Raw genomic sequence first — 20872 nt, 5'->3', positions numbered from 1 at the left:
AATCTTTATATTTCATCTTTAATTTTGGAGTGAAATTGGTGCTTAGAAAATATATCTCAGGGAGGGCAGGGAAAGAAGAGTCCATTGAGCAAAAGTGAAATCTCGCTGAGCCAGGGACTGTCATCAGCCAAAGAGGAGATGGGAAATTAGCACACAGCTCAGGCTGGCTCACTCGCAGGAATACATTGACAAAATCCATGCAAGCAGATGACGCCATCCAGCCCCTAAAAATCTAAAGTGCTTTAAAATTAGGGCCCTAGGTGAGAGATATTTTTCCAGGCATTAAGACTCTGGCAGCCCAACCAAAGTACAAGATCAAGAGAGTAAATTTGACGGAGTTACTTTATTACAGATAACACTCCTTTTTCCAGATAGCCACGCTTCAGTTAAACTCACTGAACCAAAGGCCCACGTTGCAATTCACTTGGGAAAAACAGCTTGGCCTAAGATATGATACAGGACAAGAAAAATTAATAATTTTGAGATGTATCATCATAGGTAGAATGTGAGGAAAGTTTTTGATCTTTTTATTTGGACTCTTGAGATCTCCTCAAGGCCCAATTTCCTTTGTGCTGCTTGGATCCAGTTTCCATAGCCCAGCACAGAAACAGGCCTCTGAAAAGAAAGCAGCACTATATTCTGCCATAGGCAGTGGACCGAGTGGAGAAGAGCCACTTCAACAGTGGGTGTTAGTCAACAGTGGAAAGAATTTAAGTGATTTTCATGAAATGACAATTTAGTCCACAAAGGGGCTTGGGGACATGGAGGCTTTAAAGATTTGGAGGCAAAATAATAGAGCTTTGCTTCGAAGTCAGCTTGAGACTGCAGAAAAAACCACTCTGAAACTACCTGCTGGCTTCAGGTTATCCTTGTGTTGGGAAGGGGATACTTCAGCTGTGTTTTCCGGGGCTAGTGAAAGATCTCAGCCTTCAGAGCTGCCTGTATGCAGCACTGCAGGTAAGTTGTGACAAATAAGATGGGATTTACTGAGGAAGAAGTGTCATTGAAGTGCAGTAATGGAGGTAATAAAGACTTCTCTCTTGGACACACTAACAGGATTTCCTACTCACTCGATCAGCCTGAGAAGAGAAGAATGTTGCTCATTTGGACACATTTGTCTGAGTAAGAACACACCTGTGTGTGCACGGGCAGTCCGGGGTTAACAAAAGATTTCTGTCAACTTCCAAGCACAGCCAGTTTGTCCTCTGCTACACCTAGGAAATGTGAACAGCATGGAAATTAAGATCTACTCCTCATGAGCAGTAACTTAGCTCTTTTATGTAACATGCTGTAATGAAGATTATTAAATCTGCCTTCACAATTTCCAAGTCCAATTCTTTTTCATTTCGCTAGGAATTAAACTTTCAGATCCCAAATGTGGCTTTAAAATCTCAGTTTGTAGGTCAAAAACATCAGAGAGGTTTGTAACAACTTCCTCCTTGCCACAGGCTTTGTCCACAGACACAGCTCAATGGAGTGGGACTCAAACAATGATGCAGACCAGTGACCAACACTTTGACCCTTCCAAGCCCTGGGACCACAATCCAATGGATGTGAGAACCACAGCAAGGCATCCAGCTGGCAGAACATGCACAGGCCAGTCTTGATGCAGGAAAGCTTCATCCAGTTGCTCTTGTTACCCCATGTTAAACCACATTAGAGCAATTATCTGATCTCCAAGAGCTGGACCATGCAAGATTCAAAGCAAGCCAGCAAAATTCCCATCCAACACTCAGGCAAATGAACATTAAATTCAGGTGAGTATTTGATTGCCCAGTATGGCAGGCAGAGGGCTCAAACAATGGGAAAAGCTGGAGTCAGTCACTACAGCATTAGCCTGGGTTGGGAGGATCCTTATACTAATTCCCTTCTCTGACCTCTAAAGTATTTTTTTTCTTTTTTTTTAAATATCATTTCTATCGACATCAATGTTCACAGACACCAAAACTAGTTAAGAATAGATTAAAATTTGAGCTAGTCCAAGCCACCAGGTCAGTAAAGACACAGTTCAAGACAACAGCATCATGGCCTGTGCCCATGTGTCGGCTGGAAGGAGTCAGAGAAGGAACTGTACCTTCAGTCTGCTGGGGTTTGTGCTCCACCAGGCCTTTGCAAGTCATGGCAGTAAAAGCGTGGTCCCCAAACCCCAACTTTTTGGAAGAGAAAGCTACTCCCAGGGCATCTTTTTGGAAGCAGCAAAGTTGCAGCTTTAGATTGAAGTTCTTTTTTATTTTGTGATCATAGCTAATTTAAAAAAATAGTAGAAACATATACAGATCCAAAAGTTTATTAGAAAAGAAACACTGTAGTTTAATTATGCCACTATGTTGCGTATGACAGAAAGCCCACTGAAATCTGAATACTCGATGATCTCTGGAATTTGACTAAGAGCTCTTCAGCCTTAGGGAGAAACTTGACAATTACTAATCTACATATGCCGACAATATCAGAGGCCCCATGAGGGTCTTTAATTGCTCTGTAAACTTCAAACTGGAGTGTTCTTCAGTGGGACAAAACAAGATGCTGCATTTGAGCTAAAGAAGAGTGGTAGTTGACATGTTTATTAAATACTTCCAGACCCCAAAGGATTGCAGGGTGGAAGGTTCTCTGGGTAGAAGAAGTTATAAATGCAACATCCGATTTATTCCAGACAGAACAATTAAGCATTAATGCTCAGGTGCAGCTACAGGACAATGGATCCAGGAAAACTTTCTGCAAAAGCCTTTCCACAACTCCAAACTGCTTTTCTATTCTCTCTCTTCCACTGCCCTTTTTGCTACATTTACTTGAGCCTTGTGACTGTGCACACAAAATGTCTGCATGATGTGAATAGAAGTGGGCGGTGGGTTCTATAAGGTGCTGACCTGAGCTTTTTCAAAAGCAAAATGTGTGACATTTGCCTTACTGTTGCTTAATTTGAGGCAGTGAGTTTTGTCCATGTATCTGGCAGGGGAGGGACTTTTGTCCTCCAAGATACCTTCAATATAGGGCCTGATATTTTGCCAGAAATTTTATTAGGTCTGGCTGAAATCGCAGCTGCAGGAAAATGGATCATTTCATAGGAGAACCGATAGTTTCCTATTCTTTCCCTTTAATTTACAGCTTGACACAAGCCCACACTTTGATGCTGAAGGTTACGTGTGTGTTATGGCCAGCACAGAAGGTTATTCTGGCTCATTCTCCTCTTGCTGTATTGACTTTGATGTTTACCTTGTATGTTGTCAACATAATCACCAAGCAAATTTTGATTGCTTCATTTCTCATTTTATTTCTATTTCAGGAATGTGTAGAGTTATCCTCCCTCTGCTGTGAGGGTTCATTACCTCTGCTGAACTGGCCATAGCTCGTGGAGAAAGAAATAACATTAACCCCTCCAGAAGCCACCTAAGACAGAAGCATCAATCTTGGAGAGGGCTTTTACAAAGTGTTTTGTCATTTCTGGGGAGCAGAAGGAACAGACAGAGCTTGGATCACAACCCAATGGGATGTGCAGCACTTACCATTAGGGGAACACCTTGCCTTGCAATGAAGTTGATCAGGAAATAACAGGATGGAATAAATCCAGTAGGTCCCAGTGCCAGCTTCGTTCTGGGCTCTAACGACACAATCCAAACCTTTGAATTTGGGATGGGAGAGTGTTATCGACACAACACATTAAACAACCTTAACTCCAGTGAGCAATGGCACCAGTAAAACACTTGTTTATTAGCAGAATGCATCTGATCTCAAAGGCCTGCATGACAAGTTCATTACATATCAATTTAATTAGCTGATTTACATTTAATTTACATTTCAATTAATGTCTTTAGCAACAAAACGTTGCCTTAATAGGGTAATTGCCTATTAGGCAATATGTAAAAGAATAAATAGTTGCATTCTGAGGAAGAATTCCTATTTTCAATTTTTTATTACCATAAATAACCTAAATAATTATTGCTCTTTAGGGGCCACGTCCTAGCTCCCTTCTGGGCCTAATTATAAAGACTTAGTACCTCATTAAGCAAAATGGTTTACGAGTCACAGAAAAGCATTACTCTAATCATGACTCATTAGTTTCAACAAAAGAGGGGAAAACTGCAAAAGTCGGCACATTTCACCATATTATTCTTGTGGTTCATAAGCAGCAGCATATTTGAGAAGTGGCTGTTACAGCTGTGTAGGCGTTTCTGTCACAAAGTCCTGCTTTCAGAGGGGTTTTTTTGTGTAACTTTGGTCACTAAAAGAGAGTGACATCCAACTGGAAAACCTGGCACGTACACCCCTGGAGTGCAGCGAGAACTTGAGCAAACGTTTGGGTTTCTGTTCCCTGGGAGCTCATCTTTTCCCCACATGGCCACAAGCACGGTGGCTTGGTTTGAGGTTGCAGTGTAGGGTTCATCTTCCACTATGCTGGAAGAGTTGCTTCCATCACCATAATAAATTCCAATGCATTGAAAATGGACATGATTTTTAGGCTTCATTTGAATTCAGCGGTGTTTTATCACAGTGTAAAAATTTACTGCAGGCTTGGGTGTGACCAAACTGTGACTTTAAGGCTCTTAGTGTTGGATCTACTGGTGTCAGACACTGATCTCATATATGCTCACTGTGATGGTTTAAATTTGTTAAAACAAAAAAAAAACCATGGAAGGTTTGGCGTGGTGCTGATGGGGTTTATGCTACGTTAGGCATCCACTCTCTGTGCCAACCTAACATTACACTGAATCCAGAATCCTCTGTTCTTCTGGTAACCAGTGTAAAGCCAACAGCATACCACCAAGCTGGCACAAAGTCTGTGTCAGAAGCTCTGGCTGATCTGATGGACACGTCTGTGCTTTGTCTGGATGACGTTTGTTCTGCTGGAGATTCAGCAGTGCAGAGATTCAGAACTGGTGAGTGGAACTAAGGGCACTGATTGCAGTTGCTTAAAATTATGCCATGTGAGGAAATAAAGATAATAGTTAAGATATTGTTTAGCAAATAATAAATTAATAATATTCTAGGAATACACAGAGCTTTTAAAATGAAAATGTTTAAATAATGAGAAAACAACCTTTTCATATAGTGTTAGTTTTCTCATTAACCTTTAATGATGATTCATATGTAAAAGAAACACAAACAGAGCTATTCTTTCTTAGATTGCACATAAAGCCAAAGCTAAAAATAGGATTGTTAATTATAGCATTGTACAGCCTCTAAGAACAGATAATCGGTGGGGGTTCTCGTTTTTCCTCTTTTTTTATTTTTCCGTTTTTTCTTTTCCTTTTTAGTGACTGGATGTTAGTGTCCTCATTTTACAGGGAGTTGAATTGGCAGCACACAAATGTTAAGGGATGTTTCATATCTCAGAGCTGAAAGGAGAGCCCCTACCCTCACACTCCAGCCATCCTGCTCTAATGTTTACTGAAGTCAACAATGTCTGTAGTGGATTTTGGAACTCATCTTGAACCCCAAGATCTTCAGACCACTCATGATTGTCCCATACTGTGCCAGCTTCTTACCTGGTGTAACTCAACCAGCTCTGGAGGCAATTCATCTGTACTCTGTATTTGGGCAAATTTATTGCCAGAGACTGGGCAAGTTCTATTTCTTTAGTGCTTAACTTTCCTGTAACAAGGTGCTGTATGTATATACCATTAAGACAGTGAAAAAGAGAACAGGTAGGAGTCACTTTCTTATAATACTAAGTGCACTCTTTCTCTAGGAACAGGAAAACAGTGCTGGAGAGAGAAAGACAGAGAGAGAGAGAAAAACTTCCACTTCCAAAAAATGTCTTATTACCTTCAAAAGTTAATTACTCAGGATTCAGATGTATCTTCTGCTATTCTGCATTTTAGTTTTGCCCCTACACCTGATGGATCTGGAATTCTCTTTTGAGCTGCTAACCAAAAAGCTCATTTAAAACCTTTCCTACTTTCCCATGTCTCTGATTAACACTAATCCACTCTACCCTTTCTTTTCCTACAGCTTCTTATGCTCACTCCTTGCTGCAGCCTGCAAGAATTCTAATTGGCATCTGCTCTTCTTTGTGGGTTTCCATTTTTTTTCTTTCTTCCTGCTCCATTTTCTCCCTGTCGCTATCTGGGCTGCTCTATACCATCCTGTTATACTTTCTAGCCCAGATCTGCCTAGTGCTGTAAAGGATTTGATGATTTTCTTTAGGAAAGACTAATAATAGCCACAATCCTGCCCCTTTACAAATCTTCCTACAATGAAAAAGAAAATGTTCTGCCCTCCAAAGTGAATTCCATTGAAAACCAAAAGTTCTTGTCATAAAAAAAATGTTAAAAAAAAAATATATATATATATATAAAATATCCCTCTCTGTTCCTGATGGATTTGAGACATTTTAAAGGAACAATGCTATAATTTATGGGGAATTTGAGCATAGATCTCAGCGCTTCCCACTAGAAACTGTAACTTCAGTTATTATTTCAAAACAGCATTTCAGTTTTTTTCTCTAATACAAAAAGCTATTATTTATAACAGGAAAACAAGCCAGCCAGAAAGTCCTTGAGGTTCTCTAGTGACTTTGCTGTTGTCAATCAAAATAACAGGGAAGATGCTCAAACACTGCTACTTTAATGGGCAGAGGGACAAAACTCCTGACACACTGCAGAGGCTTTTGGAAAACAAGCGCCTGGTGTCATCTGAACTGGGTGAGGCTGGCACAAGCTGGAGCCTTGGACTCTGTCTGGATGTGATGGATTTTAACTGCCGTTCCAGGTGGCCTGTGCCAAATCTATGACTTCTCAGCCCCTACTCAGCTGCTGCCTCAGCCTGGCTGCCCAGAGGTGAAGCTTTTCCCCCTGCAGACTCTGCCTGGGATCTCCTGGTGCTCAGAAGCAGCTCAGTGAAGACACCTCTGTCGAGCTCAGAGCCACGCTGTGCCCCTGCTCTCCGAGGGCTCTCTCGGCATTCCCTGCCACCTCCCAGCAGCTACCTGGGCAGTGCCAGGTGCTGCCGTGCACGAACTCCAAGGCAAAGTGCTCAGAGCCCTCTCTCCTGATCTCTGCACAGTAAGCAGTGCACAGTCACAACATTCACACACAGACACACTGTTAGACCGTCAGGGCAGTCTCCTGTACATCACAGGCCATTAAATACTGTTGTCAATCTTCTTTTAGTTTGACTAAAATATGTTTTGTTTCAACAAAAGCATTTCTTTAGTCAGCTTCTCATTTTCCTTTGGTATTGTCAGAAAATGGAGAATTCACTTTCCCTTTGATAGCCTGTTCCAGTGGTTACTCCCTTTCTCTGTTGCAATATAACGCCAAACATATAATTCAATTTTTTTCTAGCTTCAGCCTCCAGCAACTGCTTGTTGCTATGCCTTTCCCAGTTAAATTAAATATCCATATAGTATTCTGTGATTTCCAACACAAAGGTACTATCTGCTGTAATCAAGCCACAGCTTTTGGCTTTCTGGGCTCTTGCTGCTGCAGCCAGAGTCATCATGGCCAACTTTCCATCAGCAGAGATTCTCCCTTACGGAGCACTTTTGGACACTACCAAGCTGCTCAGAACTATTGCAGGACAGGAGTTATTGTCTCTGGGATGGCTGAAGAACAGACAAGAATAGTGAGTCATTTTTGCTTCCTCTATGACCGTTGTTTTGAGTTGCTTTGCCAAGCCAACAATATTCTTTTCTTTGCTTTTTAAATACAAAGCTGTACATACATAAGGAATAAAAAGCTCTAATTTATTCTGTGAAAGTGTTCATCAAGTGAGAGACAGGACTCTGGGAAAAGATTAAGAGCTTACATTTTTCATTTGACTTATTTCACATAAAATTTCATAGAGGATAAAATGATGGGAGGCAAAGAAGCAATGATATTTCTGTTTTATCTCTTTCTAAGGACCATAAATCTTTCTGAAGTATCATTAATTATAGCAGCGCCATTCACAACGTTATTGTTAAGGGTCTATCAGCAGTCCCATTATAAAGCCCTATTTTCAGGGGTTTATAACTTGGTCAGAAGAATTTTGTTTCTGGCAAAAACTTTGCTGGGGCAATGTCTCCATCTAAGAAAATTTATTTTAAATGTAAAGCACAAAGAAAAATGTTACCTCTCTTGAACTGAGTAGGGGACAGACTAGGAACTTTCTGGGGTACAAAGCTAATGCTGTCGGCTGATTGAATTTGTGCCATCTGTGAATTCATAAGACTGTATTCAAAGAAGTAATCTCTTAGAAGAATTTAGATGATTCCTTTACAACACAAGTTTCCAATTACAACAACTAAATTCAAGATCTGGAATATTCCTCTAGTGGCTGTAATCAAACCAGGTTTGATTGCTTTAGCTGCAGCCAGTCGAGAAAGAATTTGGCAGACCTGGAAAACAGCTTACATGTTAAGAAAACTTCAGTGTCTTTAGATAGCTTGCCTGTTTTTTTGTTGCAGGCAGGATACATATAAAGAATGAATGAAGCTAATGCTGAGATGCACCAAAGCGAGTCTTGACTTAGCAGCAATATGGAGGAATTGCTCTGTCATGGCTGAGCCACGGTGAAATGTTAAAGAGGCACCGAGTTTCTCCAGATGTGCAGTAAAAATGCTCTGCAGTAGGCACTGGTGAGACTGGGAGGGCATGGGGAAGAAAGGTCACTGCTTCACCTACATAAAAACATGAGCAGGTGGCCTTTTGCCTGTATCAACTTGTAGATTCATCAAGAAAGCCAAAAGCTCTGCCCAGCTGTGTCTTCACATGTCAGGAAAGAGCAAGACGCTCAATAAGCAGGATCAACAAAATCATTGTGGCCTTTTTCGAAAGCAGTAGATATTAATGGATGGTAACTTCTGGGCAACTTTTTTCCTGCTTTAAAGTAGAAAGATTAGATGAAAATGTATTTTGTGAGGAGTGTGCTGACACCCTCAGGTAATCTCCATCCTCTGTCCTCATCAATAATCTAGCACTCTGTAACTTCCCTGTTACATTACTGTCTGCAGTAATGCAATTCACTTCGGTCCCCTTAGATCCTATTAGAATCTCTCACATCACAGAATTCTTCCAGCTCTGCTCTACAGTGTTCTGGGATTGTTTAGTCTTAACTTCTGCTGCCGGTTTTCCTCCACTACAATTCTTTGCACAGGGATTGACTTCTGTGGATTGCACATTTAACCTCACAGTGAGTCAGAAGATCAAAATTAATGCATGGGGATATTGTCCAGTGGGGTTTCCAGAGCACTCTAATTCTGTTTGGAACACAATTGAATGTACCTTGTGATAACAAGTTCCACTATCTAACGTACTTTCTTCTAGCAGTTTTGATTTTGTTTTTTAATTTCACTGCATGTCTTCTTTGAACGGAAAAAGAGGCATGGGCAAACAGAAGAACTTAGTTCTACATATTTTTCAATCCCTTATGTACCTCCTTTGTATTACATCTTACTTTTCTCTAAAGTAAAACAGTCTTAATGTTTTGTTTGCTTGCCTTTCTAATGTGGAAATCTTACCATATCCCATAATTTTTTGCTGTTATTTGAGCAGATGCTTTCCTGGAATTCTCCTCAGTTATTAATGGTAAGTCAGTCATGCTCGGTGATGATGTCTAAATAAGGGGCTTGACGTGCAGTAACAGAGACGTCTCCTCTGGCTGCTCGGGTAACATCAGGGGCTCAAAGTAGGCAGAAAAGGATCTCTGACACCAATCCTAAGAACTGCAGTAGAGGGTGGCCAAATGTGGAAAGCTCCTTTATTCCCTTCATTCTGATTAGCAGGATGACAGTGAAATACCACTTTGCACCCGGTGTTCTGCTTCCTAAGGAATGGAGGAAACCATTCCTGGCTTCTTAGCCAAAAGTGAGCCTCTGACAAACTCAGTGATATTAGGCTTGCTCTCTGATCTCCAGCCTGATCTAATCAAATTCTGTCTAATCCCCAGTATTTTTTAGATTCTGAACTGTACAATACCCACTGTTTGCAGACCTGACTCTTCCCATTTTTCTCACTCTACCTATTTTGTAGCCTATTTCAATGCATTGAAACTCCTGATGCCTGACCATCACAAGCACAGCAACAATATGATATAAATCTTGTGGTAATTATCTTACACCAGGGCAGCCTCCCTCTCTTGACATTTACTTCTAGTTTGCAATGGTAGAAGTAAGGGCAAAATTGAGTATTTTGATGACATCACAGCTCTTCTGTAGCAGCCATGTTGGAGGGCCCAGAGGACAGCAAAAGATGAAGCTCATAATTGGAGGAAATTGCAAAAAAAACCCTCCACAATGCAGAACAATCATTCAGATTCTTTTAATACATAAAAATAAGTACAAGTAGCATTACAAGAAGATTTACTGCAGTAAAAGCAAAGGAATTCATGTGCTTTCACAGCAGGGAAACTTTACAGCAGTTAAAACCTCAGGTCAATTACAGGAGCAAGCACTTCTTTTGTTGTTTTGGTTAACAGTTTTGCTTATTAGAAATGGATTTTTACTGAAAGTCAGGATTTTCCCTCATTGTCCCCAGATTCCTGCATTACCGTTCCTGCAGTGCAAATGCAGGTCTAAATCATGCATTTAACAAAAAGGAGAAGGAGCAGATGGGTCTCGCACTGCTGCAGAAAGGGCTGGACAGGAAAGCACTGCAGCAGCAGCAGCCTTTCTTCCCAAGGCCCAGCAGGGCAAAGGGGAAGAAACTCTGCAGACCAGAAGGTTTGCCAGGGAAAAGCGCTGAAATTCATCACTGCCTTATCACTTTGGAGAAGCTTTCTGTCCTGCCTTGTGCTCCTTTTTCAAGGGCTATAAAGTACTTCTGTTCCAGGGCACTGCACATGGATATTAAATTCTCATCACAAACATGATGCCATTTTTGATTTCAGCATTTATCTATCTTCTCTTCTTATATGGCCACACTTACCATAATATCTCATACTTCACAATCTTTAACACATTATTTATCCCTCCAAAAAGCATGTATATGAAAGGTAGCTGAAAATAAGCAATAAACCATTTTAATACTGTTACCATCTGAAGCTATGGATCTGTGAGAATTTTCTTCTCATTAACTCTGGAATGCTATTCATAACCTTGAGACTGATAATGCTCAGAAAATTATTTTATCCAAGAGTCATCCCCTCCTTAATATATGTACTAGAAGTCTACAGGGAATTTTCCAGGCCCTAAATACAGAATCCTTTGCTAAGACAAAAAAACCAAAACCAAAACAAAAAAAAACCAACACAAACAAAAAAACACCCCAAAAAAGACCCAAAACCAACTAAACTAAAACACAAAAACTCCCCCACACCTTAGAGCTGTTACAGAAGTCACATTAATGAAAACAAGGCCTACCTTTCCAATCCATTATTTATTTCAAAAGATTGGTATCAAGTATTAGTAGTGATATTTAATCCATCTATAGATTTCACTTTTGTCTGAACTGGCATATCATGTTCTTTGCCATTTCCTTTAAAACAAAAAAAAAGAGAGAGATAAATCAAAGCATTTTGAGAATGCTGTTTCTTTCCAGATCACTTAGCATGATTTTTCTTTGAAAGAGTAAAATTAAAATAAAGAAAGCCAAGGGATACATTTGAGCCACTGCGTTCTTTTGGAGGCAATTAAAATTTTCTGTCCTCTCTACAGCTGTACTTGTGAACTTGGAAAGAATATTTAAAGCCTGAAATCCCTTCACAGTCTGAGGCTGAAACAAGTTGCAGCTGCTGAGAGAGAAAATCAGATTATTTCGGTGTTGTATGGGATTGTAAATACTCTGAAAACAACTGAGCAGCAGAGATGTTGGGGAATATCCTTGATATGATCAAACTTGGGATGAAGATCAGAGACATAAATATGAGTTTGTTAATAATGAAAGCAGAAGGGTAGGAATGAACAGACAATTTCAGATATGAGTGTACAGACATGTTTCCAAAGATGGCACCAGTCAGAATATATCCCATGCACCCTGTCTCGCCCACAGAGGACATTAAAATGGGATACTCGAGTCAAAAGGGCCCAGATGCCTACAACAGGATGCAGGTGAATTGCATCAAAAGAGAAAAAGAAAGCATGGAAATCCAGTCCTTTTTAGCTATTCAAGCCTGGAGCTGTATAAAACTTGGTTGTGACCCCTCTGCTGAAGAGAAGGCTCTCTCTGCACCTTTCTGCAGGAGGCCCACGAAGCTGGAGGAATCTGACACATCCCGAGCTTCACATTCCTCCTGGATGCCCCAAAGCAGCCCTGCCCTCACCTGTGCGTGACCTGTCTGGTTCCCTACCCCACGCTGGACACTTGTGCTTTCACACCAGGGCTCCATTGCCCATCACTGTCCGCCCTTCAGGGGGCAGAGGGTGGAAATATTTTATCTACTATTTATCACTTTTGGTACACTCTAGCAGCGCCCCGGCAGCTCCACAAGTCCCTGTGCGGAGTGCCAGGACGAGCCAGCCGGAGGTCAGGAAGTGGGAAAGTGGGAGAACCAGAGAAGGTTGTGGGATGAGTAGGGATGAGGAACAGGATTAGCGGCAGGACGAGAGAACGTCCTCTTAAGCAGCGCCAAGGGACGTTTAGGTTGGAAATTAGCGACAACTTCTTCACGGAAAGGGTGATTAAACAAGGGAAAGGGCAGCCCACGGCGGTGGTGGAGCCACAGTCCCTGGAGCTGTTTAAGGAAGGATTGGACGTGCCATGGTCTACTTGAGACACTCATGCTCAGCCATAGGTTGGGCACGGTGATGTCAGAGATCTTTTCCAACCTAACTGATTGTGTGAGGGCAGGAGGCCCTGTGGAGACCACCGAGGGCCGGACGGGAAGGGGACACGGGCGCTGTGGGGGAGAGTGTGGGCAGGGCCGGCACGGCCCCTCAGCCCTGCGGCGCGACGGCGGCGAGCGCCGGGCGGGGCGGGCACAGAGAGGGAGGGGATGGAGGGAGGGAGGGGAAGCCGCCCCCGAGGAGGGCGGAGCGGCCGCCGCGGCCGGACGCGCCCCGGTTGCCGTGACAACGGCGTCGGCCGAGCCCGAGCGGCCCGGGTCCGGCTGGCCCCGCTGCCCGCCCGCCCATGCAGCGGAAAGCGCTGCGCTGCGTCCTGCAGCTGGAGCTGCGCTCGGTGAGTGCCCGGGCCGCGCTCCCCGCCCGCCTCAGCTGGGCCGCGGCCGGCAGGAGAAGCCGCGCTGGGCTCTTCCGGCAGCGCTTCCCGCCCCGCTTTCCTCTGCCGGCCGCCGCCCTGCGCTCCCGGCCCGGGGCATCTTCCGGGGGCTGCTCCGGGCCCTGCTGCCGAGCGGGGGCCGCGCTCCGTCTGGCACCCCAGCCCTTCTGTGTGGGCATCCTCCGGCAGCCGGTCCCTGCACCCCCGCGTTGGTGTTGGCAGCAGCCGTGCCCCTCCGGAGCTCCCATTTTCCTGTGGAAAAGTTGTGGGGGGTGTTTATCCCTGTGCCTCCGTTCCCCCGTTGGTGTTAGCAGCAGCCGTGCCGCTTTAGAGTTCTCATTTTCCTGCGGAAAATGTGTTTTTTAAGAGACACTGATTCTTGGGAAGCTGTATGGTGGGGGGAAAACACTCTCAGGAAGAATAAAAAAAAAAACCAAAACCAAAACAAATCCCAGGAAAGAGCGGCTTGTTGATGGCAAATGCCGCCCTGTGAGGGGCAGGGTGTGACTCTGGGCAGCTCTGAATACCTGGATGTTACTTGGCTGGGAGTGAGACCAGAAAGTGTGAAAGTGGAAAGTTTTGACGTTAATCATGTTACGACTGTACCCTGTGCAGTTTGCAAAGTTTTCTGCTTATATCCAAGCTGGGAATACAGCGAGGAGCTGCATCATTATTCTGAAAACTTTTCAGAAGTAGCTGTGTTAGGCGGTGCCATGTTACCATGGAGTTGGTGGCTTCATATGCCCCGGTCCTGTGATCCAGAGCAAGTGGTGCCATATACATAAGAATACTTGCTGCTGAGAGGAAAACACGAGATGCCATCCACAAAATTCAAGTGCGGATCCTGGAAGCATATACTGGGAAATTGCCCAGGTATTCCTGGTTGCTTAGCTACCCTTTTTCCCAAACTTGAGTGGCTGCTCTGAAGCAGAGCTGTGGATTTCCACACATGGATGGTGAGGGTGTCACCCTGGCGGTGTTGCTCTGCTGTCTCAACAGCTGGTGTTTGTCTCCACAATGCCAAGGCCTGCTTGGTTCCTGGAGCAGAGCAATGTGCTTTCCTTTTCTGTTCCCACTGGCTGTGAGCTATTCCTGTGCCAGGAGTGAGTACAGGGAAAACATTTCCCCAGGCTCATGTTTTCAGTTGTGGGGTATTTTGTTATGTACCCTGCTCTCAAGGTTACAGGTAAGAATGGAAAGAGACTACTCTTACACAAATGTCAGTGCTGGCCTTTCACTTAAGGAATTTTTTCTTTCCTTAGTGTTTGCTCACTTGATGTATTTTTTGGGCAGCAGTTCTTTCATTTCCCCATTGATCTTTATCAGCTAAAGCACTCTGGTATTTTTGGTAGTAAATTTGTGTGATGGACTCACCAGCCTTCTAATCATCTTAGGGATGGGAGCTACTCTTCCACTTTGAATTTGCATTGATCAGAGTCAGAATTGAAACCTGCATCCCAAATAGGGTCGTGCTTTTGCCTTAGGTGATGTAGGGAAAAATAGTCCAGCTTTCATCCTATATATTTTAGTATGAGCCAGGGTCATTAAAAATGTTAAAAGACATGAATCCCAGTATACAGAGAGGAATGTTTTTGATAGTAACCTCAGCTTGATGACTCCCAGTTTTTGCACATTATTGATGCTGTCCTTTGGCCAGTTCTGTACCACCTTTGATACTGACTCCTCCTCTACTAACTACTCTTATCTAGTTCATCATAAATAATAATTTTTCAAGGCACTATATGATATACTTTACGCAGAAAACAGATTTTCAAGAAAAAGTAAAATTTTGCTTGATTGATCTGTTTTTATTGAACGTGGCCTGCTGGGCTTTTTTTTAGTGATGTTTTCTGCCGTGTCTTTTTTCTTTATTTTTACATATTTAAATATTTCGATCAATGGGGTTATCATTTTTAAGATCTCTCTTTCTGTCTCACATGGTCCTTGTGTTTGTTATTTTTCAGGAGATTCTACCTTCCCTGTTTTCATTACGTTTCATTTAAGAAAAATTACTTTCTTTCACAACCTGGGCTGAAGATGATTCAGCCTCCCTGTGCCTTCTTGGTCCAGGCCTAGTGCATATTGCGTGACTTTTGTTTCTATCATTTAATTCTTTAAGTTGTCTTCTTCCTCCTGTGATAAATTTTATTAAAACCAAGGCAAAATATTCAGTTGTGTTTGGAACATAGATTTGTTAGCTTTCACATCTTGGCTGATTTATGCTACGTCCATTAATTCTCTCTTTGTTTGCTTTATTTGTGACCAAAGTCTTGTCCAAATTTCTGATCCATTTCCCTGCCCTTTTACAGTGCTCTGCATATTTCTCAACCCTTTTTGAAATCTGTCCAGTTGTGTCAGAAGTTCTGTCCTCTTTGTTTTTCCCTTGCTTTAGGATACAGATGCATTTTGCTCCCTTTGACTTAATGAAATTCCAAGATCTTCTCTGATCTGGGTCCACCAACTCTTTGGTTTGTGTTGCTGGTAGTTTTCTTCATTTCTCTTCTCAAAAGGAAGGTCTTACTTAAAGACTAATTTGTTTTTTAGTTTGGTTTTTCCTGCCATGGACTGTGTGTAGTAAGTGCTCTAGAGGGTTGAGATCAGGAAAATTCTGTTCCTTTCCATGGCCTTAATTCAGTGATTTCTTTATGGCTATTTGTGATGTCCCAGCTGTGGGGCTGGTACACATTTTCCATCCTCCTGGGAACTTTCAGCAGAGATGTCCAGGATAACACTGCCCTAGAAATTTCTCATAGTCCTCCGGGTTGCTTGTGAGGTCAGTTAATTGCAGCACTGATATCCCTCTTCCTTAGCTGATCCATAGATAACACTATTACAGTCTTTAAAATAGTCCCTCATCCTGCTAGAGCAGGCTGCAGTCAGATAAGAGCTTCAGTTTGTCTCCCAAGTGTTAAGTGCCTCTGCATATTACAAAAGAGGTGCCGTGAACTGCAGATGTGCATGTGTCATTCATTTTTGGAGCTGCTTTTCAGTTACATGGCCACGGGGATTTGGTGTTCCAGCCCAGGTAATGCATTGTGAAGTTTATCCCCAGGCTAGTAGAATCACAGCTTTCCACATGTGCTATCTTGGCCCACTGCTCATTTGTAAGAATTCGTTTTCTTTTTACGGGATGGCAAGAAAAAATGACACCTGTTGTTGGCAGTTTTGCTCATTCCAGTATCTTCAGATCTCTTACTTTTCATCTCAGTAAATAGGCAAGCATTGGTTGCCTTCTCTAAGGTGAAAGGCACAAAACTCCAGCTAAAAATGATTGTAAATCCTACAAAAATGTCGAAGACAGAAGTGAGAAGTGAAGCTGGTATGACATGTAGTATGTAGTTTGGGGGATCTTGCCTTGTATGAATGAGATCTGTCTCTCTCACTCCTGTTCACATTTGCAACTGCATGAGTGTCATGCAAGCTGTTTAATGCTTGACAGACTGTTTCAATTGGGTTATCCATTATTCTGGCACTTTTCTTGCAGATTTGAAGCCCTCATTTACATGTAGAGGAAACCTATTTTTTTCTTCTCAGTTACTTATGAGTAGAAGAACTATTTTTTACCTTATACTTCATCTGTAATGATTGATCACACATTGCTTTCTTTTATTTCTTCCACCTGAAGCTGTTTTTCTACTGCTTATGTAGTTTTCTTTTAAAAACAGTTAGGATTTCTCAAGTAAAATGTTCACTTGGGAGTAGGAGACTGTAACCAAATCTCTTATTTTAATTCCCACCACTCTCCTCCTTTGTCTTTCTACCTGGCAATTGAAAGTCTGAACGCTTTGTCCAGAAACCTCATGTTGGAAGAGACAGCCTCATATTTCTAATTCTGAGATAAAAAATGAGCATGAGACCTTAAGTGAAAGGTGTCAATTCTCTGTCAGGGAAATAAAATAAGTCCACGTGGTTCAGAGAAAATAGCAAATAGTTTTGCAATGAGTTATGTAGATTCTTGCAGTCAGAGCTTTAAAAACAGACCAACTTCTTACTTACAGAATTTAAAAATTGTGCAGAGAAAGTTGAGTGGCAGCCTAGCGAGAGTCCTTCCCTGCCTTGAGTTTAAAGATGGCCAGACTTCTCAGAGAAAGGAAGAAATGTATCTGGTAGAAATGGAACAACAGTTGCTTTTTCTCATTTACAGAAAATTTGCAAATAAACTTGCCCTTTCTGGTGGCTGGACAGAGTATGGATATCTAAGCATGTAAATTGAACAGCTTCATTCAAGTTTGGGTGGGTTTTGTGTGTTGGCATCATGTAGACTTAATTCTACATGAGTCTTCACATAGATGGTTATACCTTGCACAGTCAGTGCATGCCTTTAACTCAATTAACCTGGCCTTGGGTTTCAGTTTTGGTTGAAAACAATGGAGTGTGTTTACTTAAGCAAGAAGAATTTGGTCCCGATCATTTTTAAATGGTGACTTTTTTCCTGGCCAGTCTGTACAAATAGAATTGCTTTAGAGAAGAATTTTTTTCTCTCTAGCCTGTTACATCCTGGCTTTCAGAAATCAACCATTTCAGTCCTGACTGTTTCATTTTTATCTTGAAAACAGCCATTATTTGTGTACCTAAAGTTCAGTTTGTTTAATGAGTGTGTTACTCCTACAGGTAACTTGTCCTGGAGTGCTGCTGAAAGACAAACAGGAACTTTATCTCAGTGTCTTTGTACTTGGGCAGTACAAAAAAACTCAATGTGTCCCTGCAGTGTTTCCACTCTTCTTTCAAGAGAAACTAGTATTTGAAAAGGTAAGATATGTCAAGGGCTGATACAACCCAAATAAACCCCATCACAAATTCCACAAAAATTGTCTGCAAAACCCATGAGCACAAATAGTCACACTGAGGATGGTGCAGTATTTTAACTCCTGCTTCTCTTTAGCACAAAGGAGGGGTGTGCCTGTGTTATCCATATGGGGACTCAAGAATTATGTGTACTGAAGATTCTAATGTATGATGAGACTTTTTAGGTGTTTGTTGATCCTTTTGTGAACTGTCCTTTCTCAGTGTCTTTTTTCTTGGCTTGGAAGGGACTGAATGTTTTTGTTCTAAAAATTATAGCAAGGTGAAGAACAGAGACTATACAATATAGGAGAGCCACCTTAATTTAGTAGAAAGATAAAGTAGCAGCTCAAGCCTTTTTGGTGACATCCTACTCCCTTCGAGATCCTTTTTTCATGGTTTGTCACCAGAATTCCCAGATTGATACTCTGGCCTTGTAATTTATAGTTGTTTATCACATATTCTGAGTCCCTACTAGCTTCATTATTAGTACCACAGGGATAATGAAACACAGTATCTTACAGATATGATCTGGCTTCTTGACTACCTATGAATAATAATACTTTGCCCTTTCTAGTTCTTTTCCTTTAAGCATTTCCCAGCACTTTGAAAACCAGGCTGAGTAAACTTCAGTGATGCTCTGGTGAAGTGGGTAAGAAACAAGCAGTGATAATTTCACTGCCTACTGAAGAGCAGAAAAGAGCATCATTTTTTAAAGGCAAACATACCACAAACTTCTTAAGAGGAATGTACTGAATGCTGTTTTCAGTGTAATGTAGGGGACCTCCATCCAGTGCAACATCCTCTCATTTTCTTTGCCATCTATTCACACGGGATTCAGGTTAAAAAAAACCTGAGCAGGAGACTTCCATGAAAAGTCACCTCTGTGAAAATGAAACTTAAAGGATTACTAATAAATTAAAGTGCATTCATCTATCAGAATTGTAGTACATTCAGCAATTTATGTTTTTCTCTTGAAATTTTCTTAGCCATTACTTACCTCTACATCTTTAACTCTTCACAATAAATTATTTTCGTTATTTACATACAGAGAGGGAACTCTATATGGGTAGAAAGTATATTACAGAACTGATAGCTTTCAGGGAATTTGATAATGTTTCAAATTACAATTTTAGTAGCTTCTCTCTTTCCAGTGGGGATAGGACTCCTGACAACCATCTTGGCAAGGAAGACCATTGTTTTTTGGGCTTTTTTTCCTTCTCCCTCCCCACAGGTCCATATGATTACTTCAACTGTGCTATTATTATTATTATTATTATTATTATTATTATTATTATTATTTCTTTTTCAGGCATTTGCTAATATAGTTGATCCTGGAGACCTTGTGAAGTTACTGGAATGTAGGTTCTGGTTTTTTTGTATACTATGTTGTATCCATTAATGTCATGCATTTTTGTAAGGATGATTTGGAGGTTTAAATTATGTGATAGTTTTTCTATCAGGGGCCTGTTCTCTGAAAAACTAGTGGGTAACCATTGTCATCTAACAAAATGCCTCTAGAAATGTATGTTAGATGCTTTGGAACAGGAAAAGGGTAAAAAGTCATAAGTGTTTGAAAGTCCAGCTGGTTATCTGATATTGGGTTCCTTTATGTGGTCATTTATTTGATTAATTGTCAAATTATATAAGGATAAACCTCCAATTTTTGTAAAAGGATTCTTTTCATTTTTAAGAAAATTATGTCTTGCCACATGTGTATAATGAATTGTAGTGAGAAAACACTGACCTGAACTCAAACTGCAGGAATATGCACCCTCACACAGGGAGTTATCTGTAAAGGGGGCAAAGCTTGCATAATCTTCTTTAAAAGAGGACAAACTTGGCAGCAGATAGAACTTACAAAGTTCTAAGTCAGATTTAGTGTTGTCATTTGTACCCTGCTAATGCCATTGTATTCATGATGATATTTATGTGAGCTGTACTGAATTTTATCTTATTATTGGTGTGGTGGAAATAGTGCAGCAATGTGCAGAGCTGTGAAGCTTAAATCAGTGATCCATTTTTCTTGGGCTTTGACTATGGGAATTTTCATTTTAGTTCTTTTTTAACTCATGAAAAAACTTTTTTCCCTCCTAGTTGACACAGCCACACTTGAACTAATACAGCTCGTTCCTCCAGGTATTGTATCAATCTTTTCATAAATTATGCAGTTTAATAGGTGAATTTCCAGGAGGACATTGCCCGTTACAGCACAATCACTTTTTCCAACATACAGACAACATAGAAAGCCCTTCAACAAACAGTCCTCTGAATATAAAATGTTAATAGATCAAGAGGATCTCATTCTTGAAAGAGAATAATAACCAAATATTTAAATGTATCATGCTCAGACTTAGAAAAGTGATAATATTTAAAAATGGAAAATAAACTGAAATCATCCAGTGCATAATTATTAACTGCATCACAATTCACTTGCCGAGAGGCTGTCTGTGAAATTTCAGAGTGCATAATCTTGTTCTCAGAATGGTACTTTCTTTCTCTTCCATTTTAATGGTGACCATTGGGAAAACTCTTATCCTCACTATAAGTATTACAGGTCTCTTGGGATGTGTGAAGATAATAAATAGCGATTTGTCATACTTCTGTTATTGGTTCGTGTGATTATAAAAATCTATTTTAATGAAATTCAAGTGTTCCCATGAATAATGTAAATCTGCATTTTATTGGAACTAAAGTCAAGTTTTAAAGAGGACTCATTTGGAAACTGTGGTATTAAAAGCACTCTCTGTCACTTGTCCTTAGTACTTTCAAGGAAACTATTGCTTCTCTCAGGTGACTCACCAGACTGTTTACTTGAAGAAATGTAGTGAATGGGGATTTTTTTTTGTGGGAAGATAAAAGATCTTGCATAAGGAATTTATTTTCAGAGCTCAGAGATAGGTGTGATACAGCCCAACATAAGCAAGCAAGATGGCTGCAATAGCACAAGTTACATTTTTTTTGCAATATACATTCAAGGGTTTACCTCTAAAGAAAAACTTATTTTTTTGAAAAGTAGC

At 41.2% G+C, this 20872-nt stretch overlaps 1 protein-coding gene across 4 annotated transcripts in view; it reads left to right on the top strand.

Annotated features, from left to right (window-relative positions):
- The first annotated feature begins 12874 nt into the window (after positions 1-12874).
- Positions 12875-20872, top strand: part of SPATA6 (spermatogenesis associated 6) — a 49341-nt gene continuing 41343 nt past the window's right edge. For all 4 annotated transcript variants that reach the window (XM_032118161.1, XM_032118160.1, XM_032118163.1 and 1 more), the window contains exons 1-4: positions 12875-13031; positions 17682-17819; positions 19165-19213; positions 19950-19991. In XM_032118161.1, the coding sequence (XP_031974052.1) occupies positions 12984-13031; positions 17682-17819; positions 19165-19213; positions 19950-19991 (277 nt within the window). In that variant the 5' untranslated portion in view covers positions 12875-12983. The remainder of the gene's footprint in view (positions 13032-17681; positions 17820-19164; positions 19214-19949; positions 19992-20872) is intronic.

The sequence above is a fragment of the Corvus moneduloides genome, chromosome 9, assembly GCF_009650955.1.
Source record: "Corvus moneduloides isolate bCorMon1 chromosome 9, bCorMon1.pri, whole genome shotgun sequence".
NCBI classification, from domain to species: Eukaryota; Metazoa; Chordata; class Aves; order Passeriformes; family Corvidae; genus Corvus; species Corvus moneduloides.
The sequence above is the reverse complement of the archived record's forward strand: the minus strand, read 5'-3'. Positions and strand labels throughout refer to the sequence as shown.